General features: G+C 43.9%; 1 protein-coding gene across 1 annotated transcript in view; it reads left to right on the top strand.

Annotated features, from left to right (window-relative positions):
• ITIH5 (inter-alpha-trypsin inhibitor heavy chain 5) overlaps nucleotides 1-25643 on the top strand; it is a 65389-nt gene that overhangs the window by 5542 nt on the left and 34204 nt on the right. Inside the window, exons 2-7 of the mRNA XM_081879712.1 lie at nucleotides 9184-9228; nucleotides 10758-10921; nucleotides 13757-13858; nucleotides 15889-16139; nucleotides 23318-23487; nucleotides 25148-25264. Of these exons, the coding sequence (XP_081735838.1) occupies nucleotides 9184-9228; nucleotides 10758-10921; nucleotides 13757-13858; nucleotides 15889-16139; nucleotides 23318-23487; nucleotides 25148-25264 (849 nt within the window). The remainder of the gene's footprint in view (nucleotides 1-9183; nucleotides 9229-10757; nucleotides 10922-13756; nucleotides 13859-15888; nucleotides 16140-23317; nucleotides 23488-25147; nucleotides 25265-25643) is intronic.

Genomic DNA, 25643 nt, shown 5'->3' with positions numbered 1-25643 from the left:
AACATAAGGAGGAAAGATCGGAGACATAATAGAAGTGATTTTAATAATTAGAAATGAGTTTTGAAAGAGGGTAAGGATTTGCTGTATCTGATTGGACAAAGAGGAACACAAAAAAGGGAGGCGTGAGGAAGTCAAGAAAGAAAGCTTTGTAAACATGAATTTAAAAATTGGAGTTTTTATTTTTAATTTGTTTTTTGTATGTTGAGGTATGCTTGTGACTGGTTTTGTTGTTTTGAACTTCTTTTGTGTGTTTTTTGCAAAATCAAATAAATATATTTAAAAAAAAATAAAGTAGTGCTTCTGAATACCAGTTGCTGGAAACCACAGGAGGCGAGAGGGGTCTTGTGTTCGAATCCTGATTGCGGGCTTCCCACAGACATCTGGCTGGCCGCTGTGAGGAAAGGATGCTGGACTAAGATGGGGCCATTGGCCTGATCCTGCAGACTCTCCTTATGTTCTTATATCCCCACCCCTAGATGTTGTTGGACTCCAACTCCCATCGTCTCCAGCCAGCCTGGTCAGTGGGGAGGGAGGATGAGAGTCGAATTCCAGCAACATCTGAAAGGCTACAGGTCGATGTGGATTGCTTGAAATAGTTTTACAGAACTCTGTTTCCTATTTGCAATATTTTGGAATCTGGGCCCAGGTTTCCCCAGCCCAGTCGAGGGGACTTTACTCCCCCCGGTTCATTCTATATTTAAGTCAGAGAAGCCTTTCCAAATCCAGGGGATTTCTCTGCAATCAAAACGGGGTTGCAGAACTACATTTGAGAAAGCAGCTTAGTTGCTGGCTGGGCGGGAGACATTGCAAAGGAATGACTTGGCTGTAGGATATATTAACGTCATTCACTTTTCCGCCCCGGGGCAGAAATAAACAAATGCCCACACTTGTTGCCAGGGGTTGTTGTGGTAGCGCTGGTTAACATCATCTGTTCCAGCGAGAGGTTTATAAAGCTGTCAGCCTGGCCTGCTGCTTTGCTCACATGCCCTTATGTGCTTTGCAAAGAAAAAAATGCAATCTGCAAAACGGTCCGGCAATTGCGTTTTCTACACATCTGCTCTGCAGGTCTTGTTTCTTAGCAGGAAGTTCTACAGAAAGGGCCAGCGGCCAGCCAAATTGCAGACAGGTCTGCCCTCTAGGGTTTTTCTTTTTTTATAATATTTTTTATTGATTTTAACATATAAATTATAAAATGTACCACGAAACTTATGACTTATACAATCTTTTTAGACTTCCATCAGCACCTCTGATATAATCTACCATTTTATCCGCTTCTTATACATTTCTCAACTTTATATTGCCTTTAAGTCTCTTAACAAATTATCCTTTCCCTTATCTATTTTTGCAATACTTCCAATAATATTCCTCACAGAACTTCTTGCAAACCTACAAACGTCGTCTGGTCTTCACAAATACTTTTCAAATAGTCCGTAAATTTACTCCAGTCTTCTGTGAATTTCTGGTCCCGCCAGTTTCGAATTCTTCCTGTTAATTTATCTAATTCTGCATAGTCCATTAACTTCATCCTCCATTCTTCAATCGTCGGTAATTTTTCTTGCTTCCATTTTTGGGCTAATATTATTCTTGCTGCTGTTATTGCATATAAAAAGAGCTTACATTCTTTTCTATTTATATCGCCCTCTGGGGCTTTTCATTGGAGAATTATTTTTTTATTTATTAATAACATTTTATTGCACGATGCATTTATTGTATTTAAAAACACAGCTTTTTATCCAAGAAGGTCATAGTGGGGCACGTGGTTAAGAGCGGTAGACTTGTAATCTGGTGAACCGGGTTCGCTTCCCCGCTCCTCCACATGCAGCTGCTGGGTGACCTTGGGCCAGTCACACTTCTCTGAAGTCTCTCAGCCCCACTCATCTCACAGAGTGTTTGTTGTGGGGGAGGAAGGGAAAGGAGATTGTGAGCCGCTTTGAGACTCCTTCGGGTAGTGATAAAGCAGGATATCAAATCCAAACTCTTCTTCTTCCTCTTCTTCTCTTCTTCTTCTTCCCCGCTTATTAAATCTCCACAACAACCCTGTGAGGTAGGTTAGGCTGAGAAACAGTGTCTGGCCCAAAGACACTCGGCTGAGTTTCATTTCTGAGTTTCATTTTGAACCTGGGTCTCCCAAGCCGTATCCCAACACTGTAACCACTACACAGCACTATCTCCCCATCATTTTCCCCCCAAGATCTTTATTGAAACTTAACATATATACACAATAACCCGAATTCCCTATGATTCCCTCACATAAAATATAATATCTAAATTACAACAGCTGCATAATTATACACTTAATTATAAAACCCACCACCCTGTACTTCCCTCCACAGCAATTTGACTTCTTTATATTTCTTTCTAACTCTTTTCCTTGCATTCTATAACAAATTATTTTTGTTAAATTCTGATTTTTCCTTCTTTCTTTATTGGTTTTGTTATTGCTTACATTTTTTATTCTAAGCCTATTAGCATGTAATTTTTAGAACAATATTTTGACATATAATCTTCGAAATACTATCATGATAACTTGGCAAGTGTACATTTTCACATGCTCGATATCTGCTTCAAATTCTAGAAAACCTTTAGATCGAGGGTGTTGTGCTTCAGCCATGTGTGTGTGTGTGAATGCGGCCCCCCAGGCCACACTATATGGCCCTCAGAATCTTCCCTAGGCAACTCCCATCTCTCTGGGCTACAGCCCTGGTCAGCACTTCTCGGATCTCTTCTCCAGTGCATTGGTCTGGTTGCAATTATTATTATAATTATAAATATATTTAGATGCCACCTTTCTTCCAAGTTGGCAGTTTACAACATTTAAAAACATCATCACAGAACGCAGGGCAATAAAAATAAACTACCTAAAAACAGCAACGGCATGTGTTCCAGAGCTGAGAAAATATCTCTTGCTTGCCTAGACGGAGGATGGAGAGGTGAGTGTGACTTTTGCATGGCTGGGATGTATGTAGCCTGCTGTACAAAGGTATCATGTTTGTTCTGTTATGTACTGAAGTTCTCACCCTGGGCCAGCAGGGGGATACTGTAGATAGTTTTCACTCAGGTCCACATATGCAAATAAGAAATTGGAAGTGATGTTCAGTGATTGGATAGAAAGTTGTTACTGTTGCATTGTAGTGGAGCTCTATATAAGCAGGTTGGCTGAACCCTTCAGCCCAGTTCTGTTCTGGCCTGTGAATAAACAAGAGCTGTTTGAAGAATCGCTGTGTCGTCTGATATGTTCACCCACAACTTAACATGTTCCTTCCACTTTGGCCTCTGGTCACGACCACCCACGGCATGCAGTCCTGGGAGGGCTGATGTCAGGAGCAGGCCAGCAATAACTCACATGGTGCCAGTGAAGTTCTCTCTCTTTATTCAAAGAAACAACTCAGGAGTCCAGGCCTAGTGAGCACAGCAACCCTTCTCTGCAGGTTCCCTCCAATCTGAGGCTCCTTCGTCTTGCCTGTCTTTGCTCCGCTCTCCTCATACCTCTTTGAGTTCTGGGAGACCCGGCAGAAGGGAGCTGGTTGCTTCAAGAAGGGGAGACAGCCTGGCTTCCTGAACAGCCTGACTCATTTCTGCTTCTTGGCCTCCCTCCTCTCCAACCTCTGCTTCTGCCTCCGATTCTGGGCTGCTCTCTGCCACAGACTCTTCCTGCTCACTAAACCCTGTTGCCTCTTCAGCTTCCTCCTCCTCCCAGTCTTTTCCCTCTTCTCCCTCTGACCACACATTGTCGTCCTACCACCAATCCTCCGGAAACTGCCAGAAGGGCCTCAGAGCTGGACCTCAGTGTCTGGGCTGAATGATGGGGGTGTAGACGCTCCTTCAGGTATACTGGACCGAGGCTGTTCATGTGTTTTGACACAGGGGAATGCGTGACTTAGCTCCAGCATCTTGGCATTCCAGCCTCCATGTAAACAGTCATAAAAATCTCATTTCTGGGAGGCAAATCAGCAGATATAAATTGACAGCAAAGAAAATTGTAGGGTGGGTGGGAGGCAAAATATGCCCTTACATTCCTGAAGTTCCTGTTCCTTTTCACCAGGGAAAGGGGGAAACGGCTTACTGTTCACTTTTAAGAGGGAGATTCTGTAGAAACACTTTCCCTGAACACAATCCTTTCTTCCTTGCCAGAACATTGCCCATAATTTGCGAAATTCAGATTGCACCCTCATCAGGAAGAACTTTATGACAGTAAGAGCTGTTGAACAGGAGAATGGACTCCCTCAGGAGGTGGTGGGTTCTCCTTTCCTTGGAGGTTTTAAAGCAAAGGGTGGGTGGCCATCTGTCATGGATGCTTTAGATTAGATTCTTGCATTGCATGGGGTTGGGCTAGACAGTGGCGTAGCGTGGGGGGTGCAGGGGGGCCGGCCGCACCGGCCGCAACATCTGGGGTTAGGGCAAATCCACGGGTTAGGGGGCGCAAATTACTTGCCTTGCCCCGGGTGCTGACAACCCACGCTACGCCACTGGGGCTAGATGACCCTTGGTCCCTTCCAACTCTACAGTTGTATGATTCTATTATATATGTGAGTGTCTGGAGGCGGTTGGAGGATGGATGGCGACTAACAGATTGAGGCTGAATCCTGACAAGACAGAAGTATTGTTTTGGGGGGACAGGAGGCGGGCAGGTGTGGAGGATTCCCTGGTCCTGAATGGGGTAACTGTGCCCCTGAAGGACCAGGTGCGCAGCCTGGGAGTCATTCTGGACTCACAGCTGTCCATGAAGGTGCAGGTCAATTCTGTGTCCAGGGCAGCTGTTTATCGGCTCCATCTAGTACGCAGGCTGAGACTCTACCTTCCCAAAGACTGTCTCGCCAGAGTGGTGCACACTCTGCTTATCTCCCACTTGGACTACTGCAATGCACTCTATGTGGGGCTACGTTTGAAGGTGACCCGGAAACTACAACTAATCCAGAACGCGGCAGCTAGACTGGTGACTGGGAGCAGCCGCTGAGACCACATAACACCGGTCTTGAAAGATCTACATTGGCTCCCAGTACGTTTCTGAGCACAATTCAAAGTGTTGGTGCTGACCTTTAAAGCCCTAAACGACCTCGGCCCAGTATACCTGAAGCATCTCCACCCCCAATGTTCTGCCCGGACACTGAGGTCCAGCGCCAAGGGCCTTCTGGCGGTTCCCTCACTGCGAGAAGCCAAGTTACAGGGAACCAGGCAGAGGGCCTTCTTGGTAGTGGCATCCGCCCTGTGGAACGCCCTCCCACCAGATGTCAAAGAGAGGAACAACTACCAGACTTTTAGAAGACATCTAAAGGCAGGCCTGTTTAGGGAAGCTTTTAATGTTTAATAGACTATTGTATTTTAATATTTTTTGGAAGCCGCCCAGAGTGGCTGGGGAAACCCCGCCAACTCTGGGCGGCTTCCAAAAAATATTAAAATACAATATAAATAATAAATTAACATAACATAACATAACATAACATAACATAACATAACATAACATAACATAACATAACATAATATAATATAATATACCAGTAATATAAATTCTAACCTCTGCTTAAAAACCTCTGAGGATGGAGGGTCCACCACGTCCCAAGGGCGTCCGTTCCACAGTCCAATGGCTCTCACTGTCTAAATCCATATAATCCAGTATTCCTATATCAGTGCCTCTGTTTTGGGGCCTGCCATTAAGATCATCCTCCTAGCCACAACCGCTGACACCAAACAGGAGGGAGCTGGCAGGCAGTTTCACCCCCTGGGCTGACTGCAAGCAAGAAGGCAGGCAGCTGGGGGCTGGCTGAGAGCAGACTGAGGTGGTGGGGCAGCCCCCCTAGGGTTGCCATGTGTTGAAGAGCAAAAAAAAGAGGACACATTTGCAGACTTCTACTTTTAACTATGGATCTCTATATCAACTCTACCCATGCAAAAGAGGACATGTCCTGGGAAAAGAGGACATATGGCAAGCATTCAATGAATGGACCAGCCTCCATTGCTACATGCGCCAGCTAAAAGCAACTGTTGAAGTGAGCTTCCTATGTAGGAGAAAGCAGTCCTTCAGATCCCATTCAGGACCTTAAAAACTAAGACCAGAAAGTTGAATTGTGCTTGGAAATGAGCTGGCGATCAGCCAACTGGTTTGAGAACTGGTGAGATGCCTTCTGTTCAGCTAGTTACAGTCAATGGTCTTGCTGCAGTTATAGCCAGTATGGTGTAGTCAGTGCTGGATTTACGTATAGGCTAAACAAGCTATAGCTTAGGGCCCCACTCTCTTGGGGACCCCCCAAAAAATTCAATGTCAATATACTTCTTCTTAATTATATTTCAGTTCAACAATTACCTTGATAAAATACATATTTTGTTATGTGCAGCTGGCTTTAGATACCTATTAGGTCCATAAATTACCATATAGCATATATTCAACACAAAAACAGCAATAATTTGTTGTTGACAGCTGCCCATATAAAGGGCCCCATTACCTTCAGTAGCTTAGGGCTGTGATTGGAATTTTGAGGTCTTAGATATATGTTAAATGTTCATAAGTGTACCAACCAAGCACGTACATAGATCAGCACAGGAGGACCTACCTGAAACCATTTTTGAAATCCACTTTTGGTTCCCAAACTGACCAGATGTTTTCTCTGCAAGGAGGGAGGGGGGTCAGGGAGCCTTCCCATTGTCTCAGGAATTGAGTAATCAGCATTTTAATAGGTGACAGACTATCAGGAAAGACAATAAGGTAACCTGGCAAACAGGAAAAACAACATTCAAATTTCTGTTTTACACCCCTTTCCATGATGTATGTATGATGTTTCTGTGGGTGGTCTTGAGCTCCAGGGAAGGCAATTTAAAAAGTCTATATAAGGCCTTGTGTGCCATTGTACTGCGTTCCTCCTCCCTCCTGCGTGTGGTGAGTGGGGACCCTGTTGCAACAGATCAATAAAGATCAGGCTTACTAGCTGCTTTGCTTCTCAATATTCTCTGGTTGGCCTCTGTTATTTTCTCCTACCAATAGGGAACCTACGTAAGGACTCTATATGGGCTCTTGGATACCCCATAAGGGGAAAAGGGAAGATTTTGTTTACAAGAGGGCCTCATCAAGCCGTAATCCGACCCTGGGCGTAGTGGGCAATTGTTATAGCTATTATTATTTATTAAATTTGTATATTGCCCTCCAGCCATAGATCTCCAGGACCTGGGAGACTACCGTTCAATTCTGCACCTGGCCATGAAGCTCTCTGGGTGATCTTGGCCCAATCACGCATTGTCTGCCACAACAGGGTTGTAGTGAGGGTAAAACAGGGAGAGCCATGTACCCCTTCCCCTTGAGCTCCTTCGAGAAAAAAAGAGAGAGCTATAAGTGCAATCAATCAATCAATCAATCAATCAATCAATATGAAAACATCTCAGAAACAATGGATGTTCCAAGGGCAGTCCCATGTATAACAGATCAGTGGGGTCTTATCTGTATTTTACCAGAGCATGGATTGCAGTAGCGCAGCTGCAACGTGACTTACAAAATTCTAAAAGGTTCCCTGTGTAGCTAGTTCTGTGAGTGTGTGTGTTTGTGTGTGTGTATGTGTGTCTGTGTGTGTACACTTTATGGGGATAGCTTGGCTTTGCGCCAAGGACCATGCATTCCTTAGCTGGACTGCTGCACGTTCCAGCACTCAAACCAGGACACAACCCGGCGATAACTTGGCAATACAATCACAGTTCCATTTTCGCAGCTTTGTCCTGTGAATTTGTTTGCCTTCAAGCGCACGTGTGTGTGTGTATAAATATAAGGAGAACTTGACGGTTAAACAAGCAATCGCTCAGGACAAAACTGTCCAAGACTGGAAACGGTTATTTCTCAGTTAAAATGATTTCTTTCCTACACCAGGGACTGCCATTGTGCTATCCATGAGTCCTAGTGTTATAAGAGATGGAGAAAGATTTGCGCTATTACGCTTTCTCCATGCCATGCATAATTTGTGCAAACTTCCATTATGTTTCTTCTTACTCACTTTTTCTCTAAACTAAAAATTCCGAAATGGGGCAACCATCCCTTGCAGAGAAGTGCAAGAAATCTTCATTCCCTAGTTCAGTCGGTAGAACATGAGACTCTTAATCTTGGGAGACTTCGCTTCATTAGAAATATATATATAAAAGGTCCAGTAGCACCTTAGAGACCAACTAAGTTTGTTCTTGGTATAAGCTTTCATGTGCATGCACACTTCTTCAGATACACTGAAACAGAAGTCACCAGACCCTTATATATAGTGGGAGGGTGGGGTGGGGGGCTTTCTCAGGAGGGTAGTAGGAGATGGGTGATTGACTCAAAGGATATGGAAAATCTGCTGACTGTTAATGACTGCAATTAGTCCTACAGGAAAAAGCAAGGGGCAGTATGCAGGTGACCAAAAATAGCTTTAGCATATGTAAAGGTAAAAGGACCCCTGACCATTAGGTCCAGTCGTGGACAACTCTGGGTTTGCGGCACTCATCTCACTTTATTGGCCGAGGGAGCCGGTGTACAGCTTCCGGGTCATGTGGCCAGCATGACTAAGCCGCTTCCGGCGAACCAGAGCAGCGCACAGAAACGCCGTTTACCTTCCCGCCTATTTATCCAATTGCACTTTGACCTATTTATCCAATTGCACTTTGACATGCTTTCGAACTGCTAGGTTGGCAGGATTAGCATATGTAATGAGACAAAAATCCAGTATCTCTATTCAGACCAGGTCTCTCCATAGTTTTCAGCTTAGTGATAAGTTGTAATTCAGCAACTTCTCTTTCACGTCTGCTTCTCAAATTCTTTTTGAATTCTGAAATCAGCTTCGTTAGGTTTGTTTGTGTTTCTAAAAAATGTGTTATAACACTATGACACCAGATGGCTCTGTGGAGTCCTGTCTTTTGGCAACGCGATTTCCCATTATGAGGTTTTCAACACATTTTCCTGAAACCATTTTTTGTGTGTGTCTAGATCCAGCCAGAATTGTGGGTTCAAGGTTAGACTAGATGACTCTTTTGGCCCCTTCCAAAGCTGTGCTTCTCTTCATCTCAGATGGAGAGCTCTCTTTCTGCATGATACTTCCTTGGTGTGATCTCTTTTTTGGCCTGCCTTTTGGCCACCTTGTTAACATTCTTGATTTCCTTGCAACAAATCTTTCTTCGGCACCTGCCACATTGTTTTTTCTGAAAAGGAAACCACAATGAATAACAGTGTCCCTACTTTTACAGGTTGCTCGAAGAGTCCCAAGGCATAACCGGTTTCTGCAGAGATTGGTAGGTTCACTATTTCCCTACAAAAAGCTGTTGTCTTTGCAGGAAAAGAAAGGATGAGTTTTCAAGTTTGTTTGCTTGTTTGGTTCCCAATATTTCTAGACTTCTTTTCACCGTAGAGGGTCACAAAACAGTTCACACAACAACCCATAGATCAACTCACCCATCTAAGTAATACGATGCTTGAAACGAACAAAAACTGCAGGTGAAAACATAAAGCTCAACTCCTCATCAAGTATCTGAAGTTCAACAGGGGGACTTCTCTGATCTTGGCTGGGAGAGAGTTGCACAGAATTGGGGCCACAACAGCTCCCGGTAGAGATAAGCGGGTGCAAGTAACAGAGACTTCCTCCGAGGATCTCAGTGATCGGGTAGGGAGATGAAGTCCTCAAGGTGTCCTGGACTCATGTTGTTAAGACTTGCAGATTAATACGCGAACCCTGAGCTTGGCTGGTAACTTGTGTGCAAGCTCTTAAGCACTGGAGTTACGAGCCGGCAATATTCTGTGTTGCAACAACAGAGATCATTCAGTTTGTAACTTAAGGGTTAATCCTGTTAGTGTTAAACTCAACTAGCCAAGGGGGAAGATGGGTGGAGGTGTTGCTTAGCAACCAGGCAGCATGACATGAGGCACTCTGAGGCACTGTGTAGTTCAGAAGGAGTTTCCTTCTCTATGCATCTACACCAGGAATCCCCAAACTCGGCCCTCCAGATGTTTTGGGACTACAGTTCTCATCATCCCTGACCACTGGTCCTTTTAGCTAGGGATGATGAGAGTTGTAGTCCCAAAACATCTGGAAGGCCAAGTTTGGGGGTGCCTGATCTACACAATCATGTGGGGAGACACCTGTACTACACCTGAGGGTTTCGATATGTTTCGGTACTCCCACCAGCCCTTTCAGCATGGCCAGTGGAGCCAGGGGGGGGTGTGATTTGTAGTCTTGGAGCCAAGGGGGTTGTGTGATTTGTAGTCTTGCAAAACCTGGACCATCACAGGTTCCCCATCCCTGGCTTACAATTAAGAAAACCTCAAAGCAGTTTAAAAAAACCAAAAAAACTGGGGAGGGGAAGGAACATACATTACAAGCATTTGAAAAAGTGCAATTATCAGAAGAGGCACATTTGGAAATAATTACGAGCGATTATGCCACACCCACCAGGGGTAGCAGAACATAAGAGGAGAAAGTTGGATATCACCAGCTGTGTGGAAAACCAATTGCACTTCTTCTCGTAGCATTTTGAACCACCCACCCGGAATCAATGATCTTGAGGAACGTGCCACGTCCTGGCTTCACCTTTCGTGAATGATTTGCAACTGCTAAGCTGAGCTCCCCGCCTTTCACAAACTTCCATTCACACCCAAGGAGATCCCAACACTCCTTTGCCTATGGGCCTTTCATGCAGGGATTTGCTTGGCAGTCAGTTATGAATGAAAGCCGTTTGTACTCAAAGCTCAGAGAGCTGTAATGGATTGCTGGAGGTGCAGCGACACGTTGCAATACCGCTAAGGAATGGCTGCTCTATTCCAACAGGAGACCAGGCCCCGGATGTCTGAATTCTCGGTGAGATCCACAATCATTTCTCGCTATGCATTTACGACCGTCTCCTGCACTTTGGTGAACAGCGGCTCGGAGCCCAGGGAGGGCCAGTTTGAGATGCAGATACCCATCACGGCCTTCATCTCCAATTTTACCATGTAGGTGAGAGGTTTTGCTGAGCCTGTGGCTAAGAATGAAGGGATTCACTTTGCATTTAAAGACAAGCCTAACATATTTGCACTTTCTGAAATGGTAACACAACCCTCCACACCCCCCAAAAAACCCCAGCACACCAAATTTCTGGAATTTGATCTTGCAATAGAATGTAGGGATACCTTTTCATATACAGTGGTACCTCTGTTTACGAACTTAATCCATTTCAGAAGTCTGTTCTTAAACCGAAACTGTTCCTAAACTGAGGCCCGTGTTCCCTAATGAGGCCTCCTGCTGCCGGTGCCCTTCCACTGTTCGGATTCTGTTCTTAGACCGAGGTAAAGTTCGCAAACCGGGACACTATTTTCGGTTTTGCAGAGTTTGTAAACTGAAACATTCTTAAACAGGACTATTCTTAAGCCAAGGCACCACTGTACATCGTGGTGAGATGTAGTGCATTTGGGTATTCCAGCATTTATATAACCCAGTTTCCCCCCAAGTTTTTTCTGGGCTACTGCCCTCTTGGTTCCATAAACTCATCCCTAGTGCCCCCTGTTGTTTAGTCATTTATTCGTGTCCGACTCTTCATGACCCCATGGACCAGAGCACACCAGGCACTCCTGTCTTCCACTGCCTCCCACAGTTTGGTCAAACTCATGCTGGTAGCTTTGAGAACACGGTCCAACCATCTCGTCCTCTGTGGCCCCCTTCTCCTTGTGCCCTCCATCTTTCCCAACATCAGGGTCTTTTTCAGGGAGTCTTCTCTTCTCATGAGGTGGCCAAAGTATTGGAGCCTCAGCTTCAGGATCTGTCCTTCCAGTGAGCACTCAGGGCTGATTTCCTTCAGAATGGAGAGGTTTGATCTTCTTGCAGTCCAGGGGACTCTCAAGAGTCTCCTCCAGCACCATAATTCAAAAGCATCCATTCTTTGGCGATCAGCCTTCTTTATGGCCCAGCTCTCACTTCCATACATCACTACTGGGAAAACCATAGCTTTAACTATACGGACCTTTGTTGGCAAGGTGATGTCTCTGCTTTTTAAGTGCCCCCTACCCTATAAAAAATGTTATTCAGAATAGCAGTTTGCACATATAGCAGTTTGCACATACTATAACACAATAAAGATTCAAACCGGTAATTGCACATCTTATAAAAAAAAACCCAACAGTTTGTCTTTACCCCCGATGGTGCAATCTTCTACTGCCTCTCGAGACACATGGATGTCAGCAATACAGTGGTACCTCAGGTTAAGTACTTAATTTGTTCTGGAGGTCCGTACTTAACCTGAATCTGTTCTTAACCTGAAGCACCACTTTAGCTAATGGGGCCTCCCGCTGCTGCTGCTGCGCCGCCGGAGCACAATTTCTGTTCTCATCCTGAAGCAAAGTTCTTAACCTGAAGCACTATTTCTGGGTTAGCAGAGTCTGTAACCTGAAGTGTATGTAACCTGAAGTGTATGTAACCCGAGGTACCACTGTATTCAGAATCCGATACAAACTATTTAGTGTACTTAATTCATCAAACCTGATGAACATGATATATTGCTACTTGCTTTTCAAAGTCTGGTAGTCAAACACACCTCCAACATCTGCCTGGTACCCCATTGCTTCTTTTGCACCCCTCCCAGGTTATCCCACAGCCTCCCCACAGCTCAATTTGGGAACTCCTGTCAGAAACAGTAATAGAACGCCATTCAAAAATGCTCACCGTACTTAAATAACCAATTTTCCCACTAGAAAGGAGATTTTCATGAGCTTTTTGTATGAAGGGTGGAATGCCCAGGTGTAAACTTGACCACTTAGCTACATGGCCGTGTGGCCTACTTTGCAGAAACAGTCCTTTATTTGATGGTGAAGAACCTTAAGTGGGGGAAAGCTGGGGTGGGGAGAGTTTGAAATTGCCCCTCAGCAGCAGGCCAAGAAGGCACACAGGCCGATGGGTCACAGCCGATCCTCACAATGGTGAGATGCGATGCATCTGGGAATTCCAGCCTTCCTATAAAAACAGTCATAAAAATCTCCTTTCTGGTGGAAAAAATATTTCAGATTTTTTAAAATGACAGTTTTATAGGAAGGCTGGAATGCCCACCCAGCTGCAATGCTTCTCACCACCACAAGGAAAGCTGTGGCTGGCAAGAATCCACTTGATCCTATGCCCCTTCGTGCTAATATTCTCTCTTTTTTACTTATTCTTTTTCCAAATTTTTTTATTGGTTTTCTAAATTTACAACAAACACACATAAAAATAAATAAATTACAATATTAAAAGGAAAAAACAAGCAGACATATAGACACCTATCTGTTGAGAGCCCAATTTAGTTTTCATTGTTAAATTAGTTCCTCGAATCCTCCCTAACTGAGTTTCCATAGATCTCATTGTAGCAGTTTTCCAATATCCACTTTCTAATAAAATTAACTTAATCAAGTTGCTATCTTTCTTTCTCCTCATAATATTTTCAGTCCATAATGTTAAACAATTCAACATATTTTACTCCTAGACCAATTTGTTACTTACAAATAATTCTACTTCTGTTATATTGGAATATCTAGCTAAATAGTCCTTAAATTTCTTCCGATCTTCTTGATGTATCTCCTCTTTCTGATTGCGGATTCTTCCAGGTCCAGAAAGTCCATCATCTTCATCTGCCATTCCTCCACTGTTGGTATTTCTTGCAATTTCCAGTTTTTAGCTAACAAAATTCTTGCTGCAGTTGTGACATACAAAAACAATCTAACATCTTTTCTGGGCAATCCCAATCCTATTATTCCAAGTAGAAAGACTTCTAGTTTTTTAATAAATGTATATTTCAACAGCTAATATTCTCTCTTTCATGGCTCCAGGGTCATCGGGGAGAGGGTTTACCACGGGGAAGTAATTGGGAAGGACCAGAAGTATAGGGGCACGGACAGAAAGAACAGATATTCGAGACCCACAGATAACGGGTAGGTATTGCATAGAGAGGGGCAAACCTCTTGCAGTTTGATCTGTTCCAGGTCTTACATGGGGGACTTGACCCATCTGGTCTCTGGACAGATTTCTAAGGGGAAATCCTGGCCAATTCATATGGAAATGCAAATGTGAAAAGGGGGTGGATCATTACTTACAAGGCAATGCAAGGATTTCACTCTTTCCATTTCTTAAAAAAAAAAAAAACCTGTTTCAAAGCTTCAGAAACCACCCAGCTGTTTGCAGTTTGCATGTGAGACTTCTTGTCACCATGCCTCAATGAACACCTTCAAGGCAGGATTCAGGCACATTCCAGCCTGTCAAAATCCTTATTAAATGGTGGTACCCAGAATTGGACGCAGGACTCCAGGTGGGGTCTGACCAAGACAGAATTGAGCGGTACGATTACTTCCCTTGATCTGGGCACTACACTTCTGTTGACACAGCCTAGAATAGCTTAGTGTTGGTCCATCTACTCAGTATTGTCTACACGGACTGGCAGCAGCTCTCCGTGGATTTCAGATGGGAAATTCCCAGCCTGACCTGCAGATGTCCGGGATTAAACCCGAGACCTTCTGCATGCAAAATATGTAGGAATGGATTTAGGAGAGGATATATCCTTTAGCTATTATCCTTCCTTGCTCACATGAGTGAGATCAGCAGAGTACCATCCTTTGCAGCCTTAAACTTGGAAGCTGAAACAAGGGTATTATTATTATTATTATTATTATTATTATTATTATTATTATTATTTATACCCCACCCATCTGGCTGGGTTTCCCCAGCTACTCTGGATGGCTCCCAATAGAATATTAATATGATAAAACATCAAACATTAAAAACATCCCTAAACAGGGCTGCCTTTCAGATGCTTTCTAAAACTCAGGTAGTTGTTTATTTCCTTGACATCTGATGGGAGGGCGTTCCACAGGGTGGACTCCACTACCGAGAAGGCCCTCTGCCTGATTTAACCTTCTAGAAACAATAACCCAGGTTACTTTATGGCAAACTGGATTTCCCCTGTTATTATCCCTTTTCTTCCCTTTAAAAATAACAACCAAACAGAAAATGTTTTGTGAAGAAATAAAAGTAGTATTTACTTACATAAGCTAGGTCTTGAAGCAGCAGCAAAAGGAAGGCAGGTTTATGATTACCATCCAGGTTTTAAAAAAGTAAAGGTAAAGGGACCCCTGACAGTTAAGTCCAGTCGCAGACGACTCTGGGGTTGCGGCATTCATCTCGCTTTACAGGCCAAGGGAGCCGGCGTTTGTCCACAGACAGTTTTTCTGGGTCATGTGGCCAGCATGACTAAGCCGCTTCTGGTGCAACAGAACACCAACACCAGAGCAGTGCATGGAAACGCCGTTTACCTTGCCGCCAGAGCAGTACCTATTTATCTACTTGCACTTTTTGGGGTGCTTTCGAACTGCTAGGTTGGCAGGAGCTAGGACTGAGCAATGGGAGCTCACCCCGTTGCAGGGATTTGAACCTCCGACCTTCTGATCGGCAAGCCCAAGAGGTTTAGACCACAGCGCCACCTGCGTCCCCACCGTTTAAGTTACAAAAGTACAAAATCTGTGTTGAAAATGGTGTCTGAGCCGCAGAGATCAGGCATGCACATGTGGTCAGCATGGAGGCATGAGGAAGAAAAAAAGAGATGCCTGGGCAGGAAGGAAGGATGTAGTGTTACAGCTTCCTGCCAAGGCAGACAAAGGAAGTGATGTCACAGAGTTCCCTCTAGCAAATTTTACAGGAAAGCTCTGTGAGCTTTAGCCCTTCATGTGCCTATCTGGCAAAATATGAATTGTTGGTTTGACTGCAACGAAGGCCCACAAAACAGATGCTGTACCATTGAGCTGTGGTTGCTTCGATGTCTACCACTTCCTCCTGGCTTTTGAGACCTATATCAACCAAAGTAGTCTCCTTTCTGCCCTATTGCATCTATGGGGATGAGGTCCTAAGTATATGAAAATATGTGCCCTATTGAAACCCACATGCTAACTGCACCTTTGAATTCTCCTGGTAGGGAACACAGAGTTGAGACATTCAAAGCCTCCGGAACAATTCCCCGGAAAACAGAAGCCGTCTTCCTGCTGCACTATGAGGAGCTTTTGCAGAGACGGTTGGGGAAGTATCAGTACATGGTCAGCATCCGGCCTCAGCAGCTGGTAGGGAAGCTACGGGTGGAGGTGAACATCCTTGAAAATTCAGGCATCGTCTCTCTGGAAGTCCTTCCTCTCCAAAACAGCAAGAGCAGGGGCAATGGGAGCAGCGAAGGTGAGTAGAACTTAACACGTGGGCAAGGAACACTTTTCAGCCAAGTGTGCTGGGCCCAGGGGTTAACCCGAGCAACGCGGTCCAGGTCCGGTCCCAAATCCAAGGGTTCCACTAGGAGTCAGTCCAACAGGGCCAAGGCAGGAAACCAGGCAAGGTCAGGCAAAGGATCAAAGGCAGGTTCTGGCAAACATTAATGTTGCTCCCGCAACCTGGGGCAGGGTCCGACAGCCTTTTATCTTTGTCGGGGTAACGGCCGGGCCTGCTCCCCTGGTGACTCACCTCCCTGTCTCGCCCAAAGGCGAGCACTCCTCCTGCGAGTACTCAGGTCTCTCCTTCTCTCAGACCTGAGTCTCTGCAGCTCGGGAGACGTTGGTGGGTTACTAGACCCAGGGGCTGCCTCAGCCTCCCCTGACCCAACCGGTAGTGGAGCAGCTGTAAGTGATGGCCCAGCTGAAGGCAACAAGGTAATCCCCACATCTGGAGCCAGGGCAGGCTCAGGCCCCTGACTCGGCCCAGCTGGTGCTTGTTGCAGGGGAACCTGTGCAGACTGGGGCTCTTCAGAATCAGGCCCCAGACTTGATTCAGATGCCGCCTGAGGCAAAGGATCCAGGGTGGACTGAGACTCCTCTGGTTCCGAGCCCGAGCCCGAGTCCCAGGCCATCACACCAAGGGCCAAATTCCATTCTAGACAATCTTCCAGGGGCCAGCTGGGAGAGGAGGGCATGGCCAGAGGCAACCTTGACCTCTGTACAGTGGGATGGTTTCTTCCTCCAGGCAAGCAAGAGGCACTATCAGATTTCAAGGAAACCTCAAAAATATGTATACGCACAGGTCCCGCTTACTGAACACAATGCGTTGCCAGGAAACCGTTAATTCACTGAGGGTTTGCTTAGCGGGCTGATGGCTTCCTTTATTTCCTATGGGAGCATTTCCAATCCATGGTTTCTCCACCTCTGCCACCACCATGGTTTCTTCCAAAAATGGCAACCAGCCAACCAGCAAAAGAGAGGCAAAAGAAACACTGGTTTGTCCAATCTTTTCTGCTCCCTGATTTGTCCAGTCTCGCTTCTTGCTCCCTATTTCCATGGCTCTTGCCCACAAGTGGCCACAGTTGACTAGCAGGGCACAAACCAGTAAGGAAGATGGCGAGCTCCATCTGTTCTGATATCTGAATCAGCTGTGCAGGTAGCAAGGTATAGGTAAAATTTTGTGTGTCTGGATAAGTGAATTTTTGCACAGACGTATAGCTGGACCCGCGTGTGTTTTGCAAATTTGCAGACACAAAATTGTGTATTAAGAGAAAGTGGCCCAGTACCGTTGAATATTTTGCCATTAGAGATTCAGCGGATGCCTTCTGTTTTTTGTTTTTTCTGTGCCAGCTTTTAAATGCTCGCTGAGAACTTTTCTATTCCACCAGGCCTATACAGGCAATTAAGAATACTTCCTTCCGCAATGATTAAATGTCTGGGCTTTACTATTTTAATGATTTTTATTATATGGTTTTTATTGTTGCAAACCACTTCAGTGAATGTTTTGCGACACAGTGGTATACAAATATTTTAGTAAATTAGTAGATTTTAAATAAACAAATAAATCAGAAATGGGTGCAGAAACTGAATGGAACTGAATCTAAGTTTGAAAGAAGAAGAAAACCCCCTGAGAGAAACCAAAATTGACCAGTTAGAATTGGGAAGTTTTTAATGTTTCATATTTTACTGTGTTTTATATATCCTGTAAGCTGCCAAGAGCGGCTAGGGAAACTCAGCCAGATGGGTGGGGTATAAATAATAATAATAATAATAATAATAATAATAATAATAATAATAATAATTTACTCTTGAGCACTGCCTACCTCACAGGGTTGATGCGAGGTTTGAGTGCTGAGAGTGGGGAAATTCATGTCACCCTGTCGTAGGATGGGATGGAAACGTAAACAGAAAAATAAAATACTTTTCTGCATCTGAGAACGATTCTCCCTGATCTCCTGGGAACGTGCTTATTTTAAGCAAATTGTTTTTTCCATCTGGCTGTGCCAAATCGCATAGGAAGTCCAGCTGCTTGACAGTGATGGAAATCCCCCTGTTTGCCAAAAGCAGTAGCCAGCACGCGACACAGAGGCATTTTGCCACTCCCCTGTGTTTCCCTGTCCATAGTTTTTATTGTTCCTGTGTACACTGGCGGCTCTGCAGGAAAGGATGAGGACGCTGTCTCTTAGCCTAGCAAACACCGTGCTAAATTAGCAAGGCTGTCTTGCTAAATGACCCAAGGTGGGGATTGAACCTGCGTCGTGTGCCAACGTTCAGATTTCAAGAACAGCAGCCTGTGTTTGTTGCAAGAAATTCGGTGGCATTAAACTAGCCGACGGTCTTTTCCAAGATCCCATCCTCACTTCTTGCTGTGTTGGAGTCAAACAAGATGTTTACATGGCAGATGGGTGTAATAGACTCTTTGCTGCAGCCGCCTTCACAATGGAAAACAACTGTGGGTGTTTATGATCTAGAGAAACCAACAAAAAAAATCCCTTTCCCTCCAGTCATTTCCCATTCAAACTCCCACTCTTAAACTTCCTTTCCATGCATTGGAAAGGGGCTGTAATCTTTCTCTGGAGACAGAAGGTAGTCTTCATGTTCTGCTTGTAAGATGCTCAGACGGACTCAGGACTCAGTTATACAGCTGCAAATGCAATGTTTTAAGTGCATTACACAAATGTGACACTAGATGGCGATGGTGAACTTATGGCAAATTCGATATATTTTTCAAAACGTTGTTGTTGTTTTTTTAAAAAAGCATTTTCACAGCAGTTTTTTTATATGTGTCTAGATTCCACCCCTGTCTCTGGATGCAGAGATGGGAGTAAATTTGACTCCATTCTCATTTAAAGGTGGACCTGTCTAATTTGAATATTCAAGGCAACACGTGAACCGAAACTCAACCGTCCTTCAAAATTCACACTTTGCCGAATTTAGAATGCAGTACTCCCGCCAAACAGTGTGCACAAAAATTCACATGCTTGGCTTAATTCTGCATGAAATTGCATATACCATTTTTTTCGCTCTATAAGATGCACCAGACCATAAGATGCACCTAGTTTTGGGAAGAGGAAAACAAGAAAAAAAAATATTCTGAATCCCAGAAGCCAGAACAGCAAGAGGGATCTGGCTTCTGGGATAGCCTCTTGCTGTTCTGGCTTATGGGATAGCCGCGTGCAGCCTCTCCCGGGCAAGGGGATCCTTCATCCCCCTGCCCGGGAGAGGCTGCGCACGGCTAAGGCTCCCCCAAGAGTCGCGCTCGCTTTAAAGAGCACATGGAAAACCGCACACATGCGCCACGCGGCTCTTTAAAGGGAGCGCTGAGCAGAGCCTCCCGCCTGCATTCGCTCCATAAGATGCACACACATTTCCCCTTACTTTTTAGGAGGGGAAAAGTGCGTCTTATAGAGCAAAAAATACGGTATATATTGGTTAAGGGAACATGCAGACATGCATTGTTTTAGGGGAAATTGCTTTGCAAAAATGTATACAAAAATTGCATACAAAACTGTGTCACACAGTTGTGCATTACGGGAAATTCACCTTTATTTTTATTTTTTAAAAATATTTTTTATTAAGTTTTAGAGATGACAACAAACAAGAAAAAGAAAAACAAATACACACAAAAAAAACAAAATTATAAAATACATAAAAAAGAAAAATAGTTTCAAAAAAGAAAAGAAAAAACACATTTAAAAAGAAGAAAAAAGAACAAAAATCCCTCTTTTTACTTCTCATCTTCGATTCACTTATTTTCTTGACTTCCTCACATCTCCCTTTTTTGTATCCCTGTTAAAAATTAATTCAGCAAATTCATATCCAATTAATTTGTCTAATTATCCATCCAATCTTATTTTTAGCCTTGTTGCTAGAACCCCTTCAATTCACTTCAATGCCATTAGCATTCAAAAATTTTACAATATTTCTGCAAGTAAATTTTACATTTCTTCCAATCTTCTTCCACCAACTCTTCTCCCTGGTCTCGGATTCTGCCAGTCAGGGAAATTCACCTTTAAATGCTCGTGGGTTGTTACGAGGGTTTTAAGAAGTGAATGGAAATGTTATGGAGAACTGAACTTAAGAATGGAAACTGAGTGAAGCCAGAATTGAGGGGTTCACTTGTCCCAATGCCCCTCCACAGTGAACTCCTTCTCCACTCATGAAAAAGGGGCTCCTCTATTCTTCCTCTGCAGGTAGTAAGTCTGTTGCCTTCCTGAACCTTCCCTGATGGACCTTTAAATTAAGACCCACCTTGCTTGCTTTTACGTCAATTGCACCCACACGTCCCGGAATCCCTCTATTAATGAGGGGTAGAAAAATGTTACGTCTTGAACAAGAAGAGGAATAATAAATAATAATAGTAAATTTTTATTTATACCCAGCCCTTCCCGGTTCAGAAAACCGGGCTCAGGGCGGCTAACAACAAATTTAAAACACTTAATTGATGCCACAGCATAAAATACAGTATAAAACGTGAATAACAATAAATTCAGAATTCAAAAATCAATTTAGGGGGAAATCCATCCAATAAACATTAGATGATCACCAGGGCTAGCTGGCTAAATTAGTCCTGTTTGGGCCAGCAAGGGGACCAGGGGAGAATTAGCTGTCAGGAAGGACTGACGATGAAATAGTTGGCTGCAAATGGACAGCTGTCTTAGTAAGATACGTGCAAACCCAGCTATTTTGTTGTCCCCTGGCAGGAAATTTGCAAGCCACCAGCTTTTGGAAAACCGTTTTCTGAGCCAGGCAGGTGTTGGGCTATTAAAAATTAGCTATTATAATGATTTGGGCTGCCACCAACAAAATGATGGATAGGAAACTGATGCCAATATGTTTTGCCCTTTTGGATGATCTCATGCCCAGGCTTTATTCCAGCTGACATCAAAAGTCCAGAGTTCCTCTCTCCATCCCTGATGAAATGTCATTTTATTCTCAGCCATAGATGGACGAAGAACTTTTTGATGGTGAGAGCTCCTCAACAGCAGCGCTGGCTCTGTCAGAAGGTGGTGGGCTCTCCTTCCTTGGAGGTTTTTAAGCAGAGGTTGGGTGGCCATCCATCATGGATGCTTTAGATGAGATTCCTGCATTGCAAGGGGGTTGGACTAGATGACCCAGGGGGTCCCTTGCAACTCTATAATTCTATGAATTTGGATTCAGTTCACATTTAAAGATGACCTTACCCAATTTGTTTTTTTAATATAATATTTATTATAGTTTAAAAGGTTACAAACGAAAAAAGGAAAAAACACCAAATTAAGCAAAAAAGAAAACAATACATCACAATAAGTAAAAACAAACAAACAAACAAACAAACAAACAGAAAAATACAAACAATTAAAAAAACAAATCAAACCTTCCCATTACTTATCTTTCATTTACTTGTTTCCTTGACCTCCTCACACCTCCATTTTTTGTATTCTAGTTCAGTTAGATATTTCAGCAAATCCTTTCCATCTTTGTTTTTATCCTAATAATTTATCTTAATATACTGTAATTTTACATTCTCTTCTTTCACCAATTAACAATCCATTTTTACTTGGTCCTTTATAGCATTTCTGCTAAAACCACATAACTTCATTCCAACATCCTTCTAACATTCCTTAATTTTACAGTGTTTCTGTAAGTAAACTTTAAATTTTTTTTTATATATAGATATTTATTAAGGTTTTTCATAATAAGACAAATATCACAGTCAAAAAAAAGAAAAAACAGAGAAAAAGACAATCAAAAATAACACAACAGAAACAACAAAAAACAAAGAAAAAATTATTCCTTGCTTACTATCTTTATAACCCTCTTTCCTGACTTCCTCGCATCTCCCTTTTCTGTGTTCCCCTTTACAAAATCAATTTCAGCAATTTCCTCCCCTCTTTCCAATCTTGTACCCTGTTATACATTTCAGCCTATTATGCCTTTGGTTAAATTTCTTCCAATCTTCTTCCGCCGACTCTTCTCCCTGATCTCGGATTCTGCCAGTCATTTCCGACCTTACCCAATTTGCAATGAACTACTTCTCCGACACGTGCCTCGCAGTTCTCCAGCTGGTTGCCATATGTCCTCTTTTTCCAGGACATGTCCTCCTTTTCCAGGTAGAGTTGTCATAGCGATGAGTAGTTAAATGTAGAAGTAGGCAAATGTGTCCCATTTTTTGCTCTTCAAATTATGGCAACCCTAAACGTGTACCAGAATGTATATACTATGGTAAGGTGTGCACAATATGCATGTATCGCTGGAAATGACATACAAAAGCAACTGTAATCAACAAATTACGCTAGTAGGACTACAAGAAGTTTTGTAAGGAGAAATATACGAAATGTTACAAAGTAGAAAAATGTAGAGATATTGTAGCCGTGTTGGTCTGTCATGGTCAAAACAAAATAAAAAAATTCCTTCCAGTAGCACCTTAAAGACCAACTGAGTTAGTTCTAGGTATGAGCTTTCGTGTGCATGCACACGAAAGCTCATACCTAGAACTAACTCAGTTGGTCTTTAAGGTGCTACTGGAAGGAATTTTTTTATTTTGTAGAGATATTGGTTATGAGTTTGAAATGCAATAGGGGAAATAAGAAATGCCTACTAAAAGATTAGATTGGAAAATTTTCCGACAGGACTGATGGAAGTCAAAAAAATTGAATAAGATGTAAAAGTATGTTTAATTACTGTTGAAAATGATATGTTAATAAATTATAAATATATATATATTAAAAAAAGCAAATGACATACAAAAATGCATTAAATTAGAAAAAACTGTGTTGTAAAAAATGTGTCTGTTAGGCAAGGTAGCATACGGATATGTGTACATTAGGAGACTTTTGCATTCAAATTTTCATTTAAAAAATTTAAAGAATTGTGCAGAACCAGTTTTAAGGTTGGAAAAAACAACCGAGGGCTCTTTCAATTTTGCACCACCATTTTTGACAGTAATAATCATAAAATTATAGAGTTGGAAGAATCCCCAAGGGTCAGTATAGTCCAATACCTCCTGCAATGCAGGAATCAATTAAAGGCAAGAGTTATAACGAACAAGCTTGCTGCAGGCTTCCAGAGTCAGCAATACAAGTGGGTACTGCGACAAAATGTTGCAGCATGTTGTGATCTTGTTTACAAAGCTTGTCTTAGGTACTTAACAGTGTGTTTCCCTACCAGATGACATCTCCCCGCCACCCTCGACGGTGGTTGGCCAGACAAAAACTTTAGCCAAGGTGACCTTCAGTCCCAACGTTGTCCAGCAATCCAAAATCGCACGGAATGGCATCCTGGGAGATTTTGTTGTCAGATACGACGTCAACAGGGAGCTGAGTGTTGGAGATGTCCAGGTAGCATGGCCTGCCGTTCGTTTCATTGCTTGCTGTGCAATTCGTGAAAGAGATTTCTGAAGGGGAAAGGCTACCTGGCCATCACAGTGCAAATTTGCATGGGTGGGTTGGTAGATTTAAGCCTCCTGGGAAATTCCAGAAGCAATGCATGATTAAAACTGTAAAGAATGGAAGGCCTAGCAGGGGGCTGGCAGTGCTGGTGTCAACTTCTCTTATGTATCAATTCAATAGTGTCCCTCGTTGACCACCCCTAGTTTTTTAGTGTTGTCCCTTTCTGATAGCCTCCTGAGAAATACTTACTGTATCTGCATGTACATTCCTCCAGTAAAGTCTTGTGGGGAACTGAGATCATATTGGGGAAAACTTGACCACCTACTCGAAAGTATAGACTCTCTGTCACCCAACCCCCGGCTTGTCTTGGGAGGCGACTTCAATGCCCGTATCGGCCTTGTTTCCCCACAAAATACAATATTATCTGGACTAAACTTGGAGGACGAACCTGAAATCTGTCAGAGGGCAGCAATGGACACCACCTCTAACCACGCTGGGAAATATCTTTGTGAACTTATAATTAAGCATAACCTTTTGTTATGCAATGGGCACGGGGATAGAGATAATCTCTTCCCTTCCCCAAAGTTTGATCTTGCCTGTAACAGCAACTAATTCCTAGAAGCTGCTATTCAAACCTGGATCAGACCCGGCCAGTTACCTTGTAGTCATGGATCTGAAGGCGCAGACAGTTTGCCGAGATCTAAGCAATGTCCAGATCTTTGGCCGATAACTGGAGACTGAGGCTCATTGCAATTGGTAGGACATGAAGGAGGGAGGTGAACAGTAGGTGGTGCCGGAGCCAACAACAGACGGAGCCAACTACTGTATTTTTCACTCTATAGGACGCACTTTTCCCCCTCCAAAAATTAAGGGGAAATGTGTGTGCGTCCTATGGAGTGAATGCAGGCTCCTTGGCTTCAGCAATAGCAACGCAAAGCCTCTGAAGCGCAGAGGGAGCGCTCCCTCTGTGCTCCGGAGGCTTCGCGTTGTTTTCGCTGAAGCCTGGAGCCTTCAGAGCGCAGCGCGAGTTCCCATTGCGCTCCGCAGGCTTCGGGTTTCTTTCGCTGAAGCCGGGAGAGCAAGACTCTCCTGGCTTCAGCATACAGGGAGAGCTGCGCAGCGCCCTTTCAGCCAAGCAGGAGGAGAAATGGAAGGGGCTCCGTTTCTCCTGCCGCTTCGCTGAAGGGGCGCTGAGCAGAAAGGGGGAGATTTCCCCCCCTTGTTCTCCCCATCTAAAACAAGGTGCGTCCTATGGTCCGGTGCGTCCTATAGAGCGAAAAATACGGTAATTCCGATTTGCCCTATTCTTCCCATTCTGTTGGAAGATTTGGGAGAGATGAAAAAGCACATACTGATGAACCCGCTCTCACAGGAGGCAGTTTGGGCCACCAACCTAGATGGCTTTAGAAGAAGATTAGAGAAATTCAGAAGGCTCTTCCTATGCTCTTAATGGACCAGTTTTCACTGACTCTTCCCAGAGTTCTGCAGTGACACCTGGGCTGCTAGCATCCCTTCAGCTTGGCTGTGTGGGACTTTCTGGGTCTGAAGTTCTAACAAGGTGGTTGGCACAGCGCTAAGCCCCTGATTTCTTTCTTTCTCATCCCACCAGGTTTTGAATGGATATTTTGTGCACTATTTTGCTCCCAAAGACCTTCCTCCATTGCCGAAGAACGTGGTGTTTGTGCTCGACAGCAGCGCCTCCATGGTGGGAACCAAGCTGAGGCAGGTGAGAGTCTGGGGTTCTGGCAATTCATTACCCTGACCCTCTGCCTGATGGCATCAAAGCTCCTTCTCGGGGGCGGGGGGAGTGTTGGACCTGCATTCTCAATGCGTTTGGTGAATGTTGTTGTTTAGTTGTTTAGTTGTGTCCAACTCTTCGTGACCCCATGGACCAGAGCACGCCAGGCACTCCTGTCTTCCACTGCCTCCCGCAGTTTGGTCAGACTCATGCTGGTAGCTTCGAGAACACCGTCCAACCATCTCATCCTCTGTAATCCCCTTCTCCTTGTGCCCTCCATCTTTCCCAACATCAGGGTCTTTTCCGTGGAGTCTTCTCTTCTCATGAGGTGGCCAAAGTCTTGGAGCCTCAGTTTCACGATCTGTCC

Source organism: Podarcis erhardii (assembly GCF_964252035.2).
Source record: "Podarcis erhardii genome assembly, chromosome: 10".
In the NCBI taxonomy this organism is placed as follows: domain Eukaryota; kingdom Metazoa; phylum Chordata; class Lepidosauria; order Squamata; family Lacertidae; genus Podarcis; species Podarcis erhardii.
Note: the sequence above shows the minus strand (reverse complement) of the source record. Positions and strands in the feature narration are given on the sequence as shown.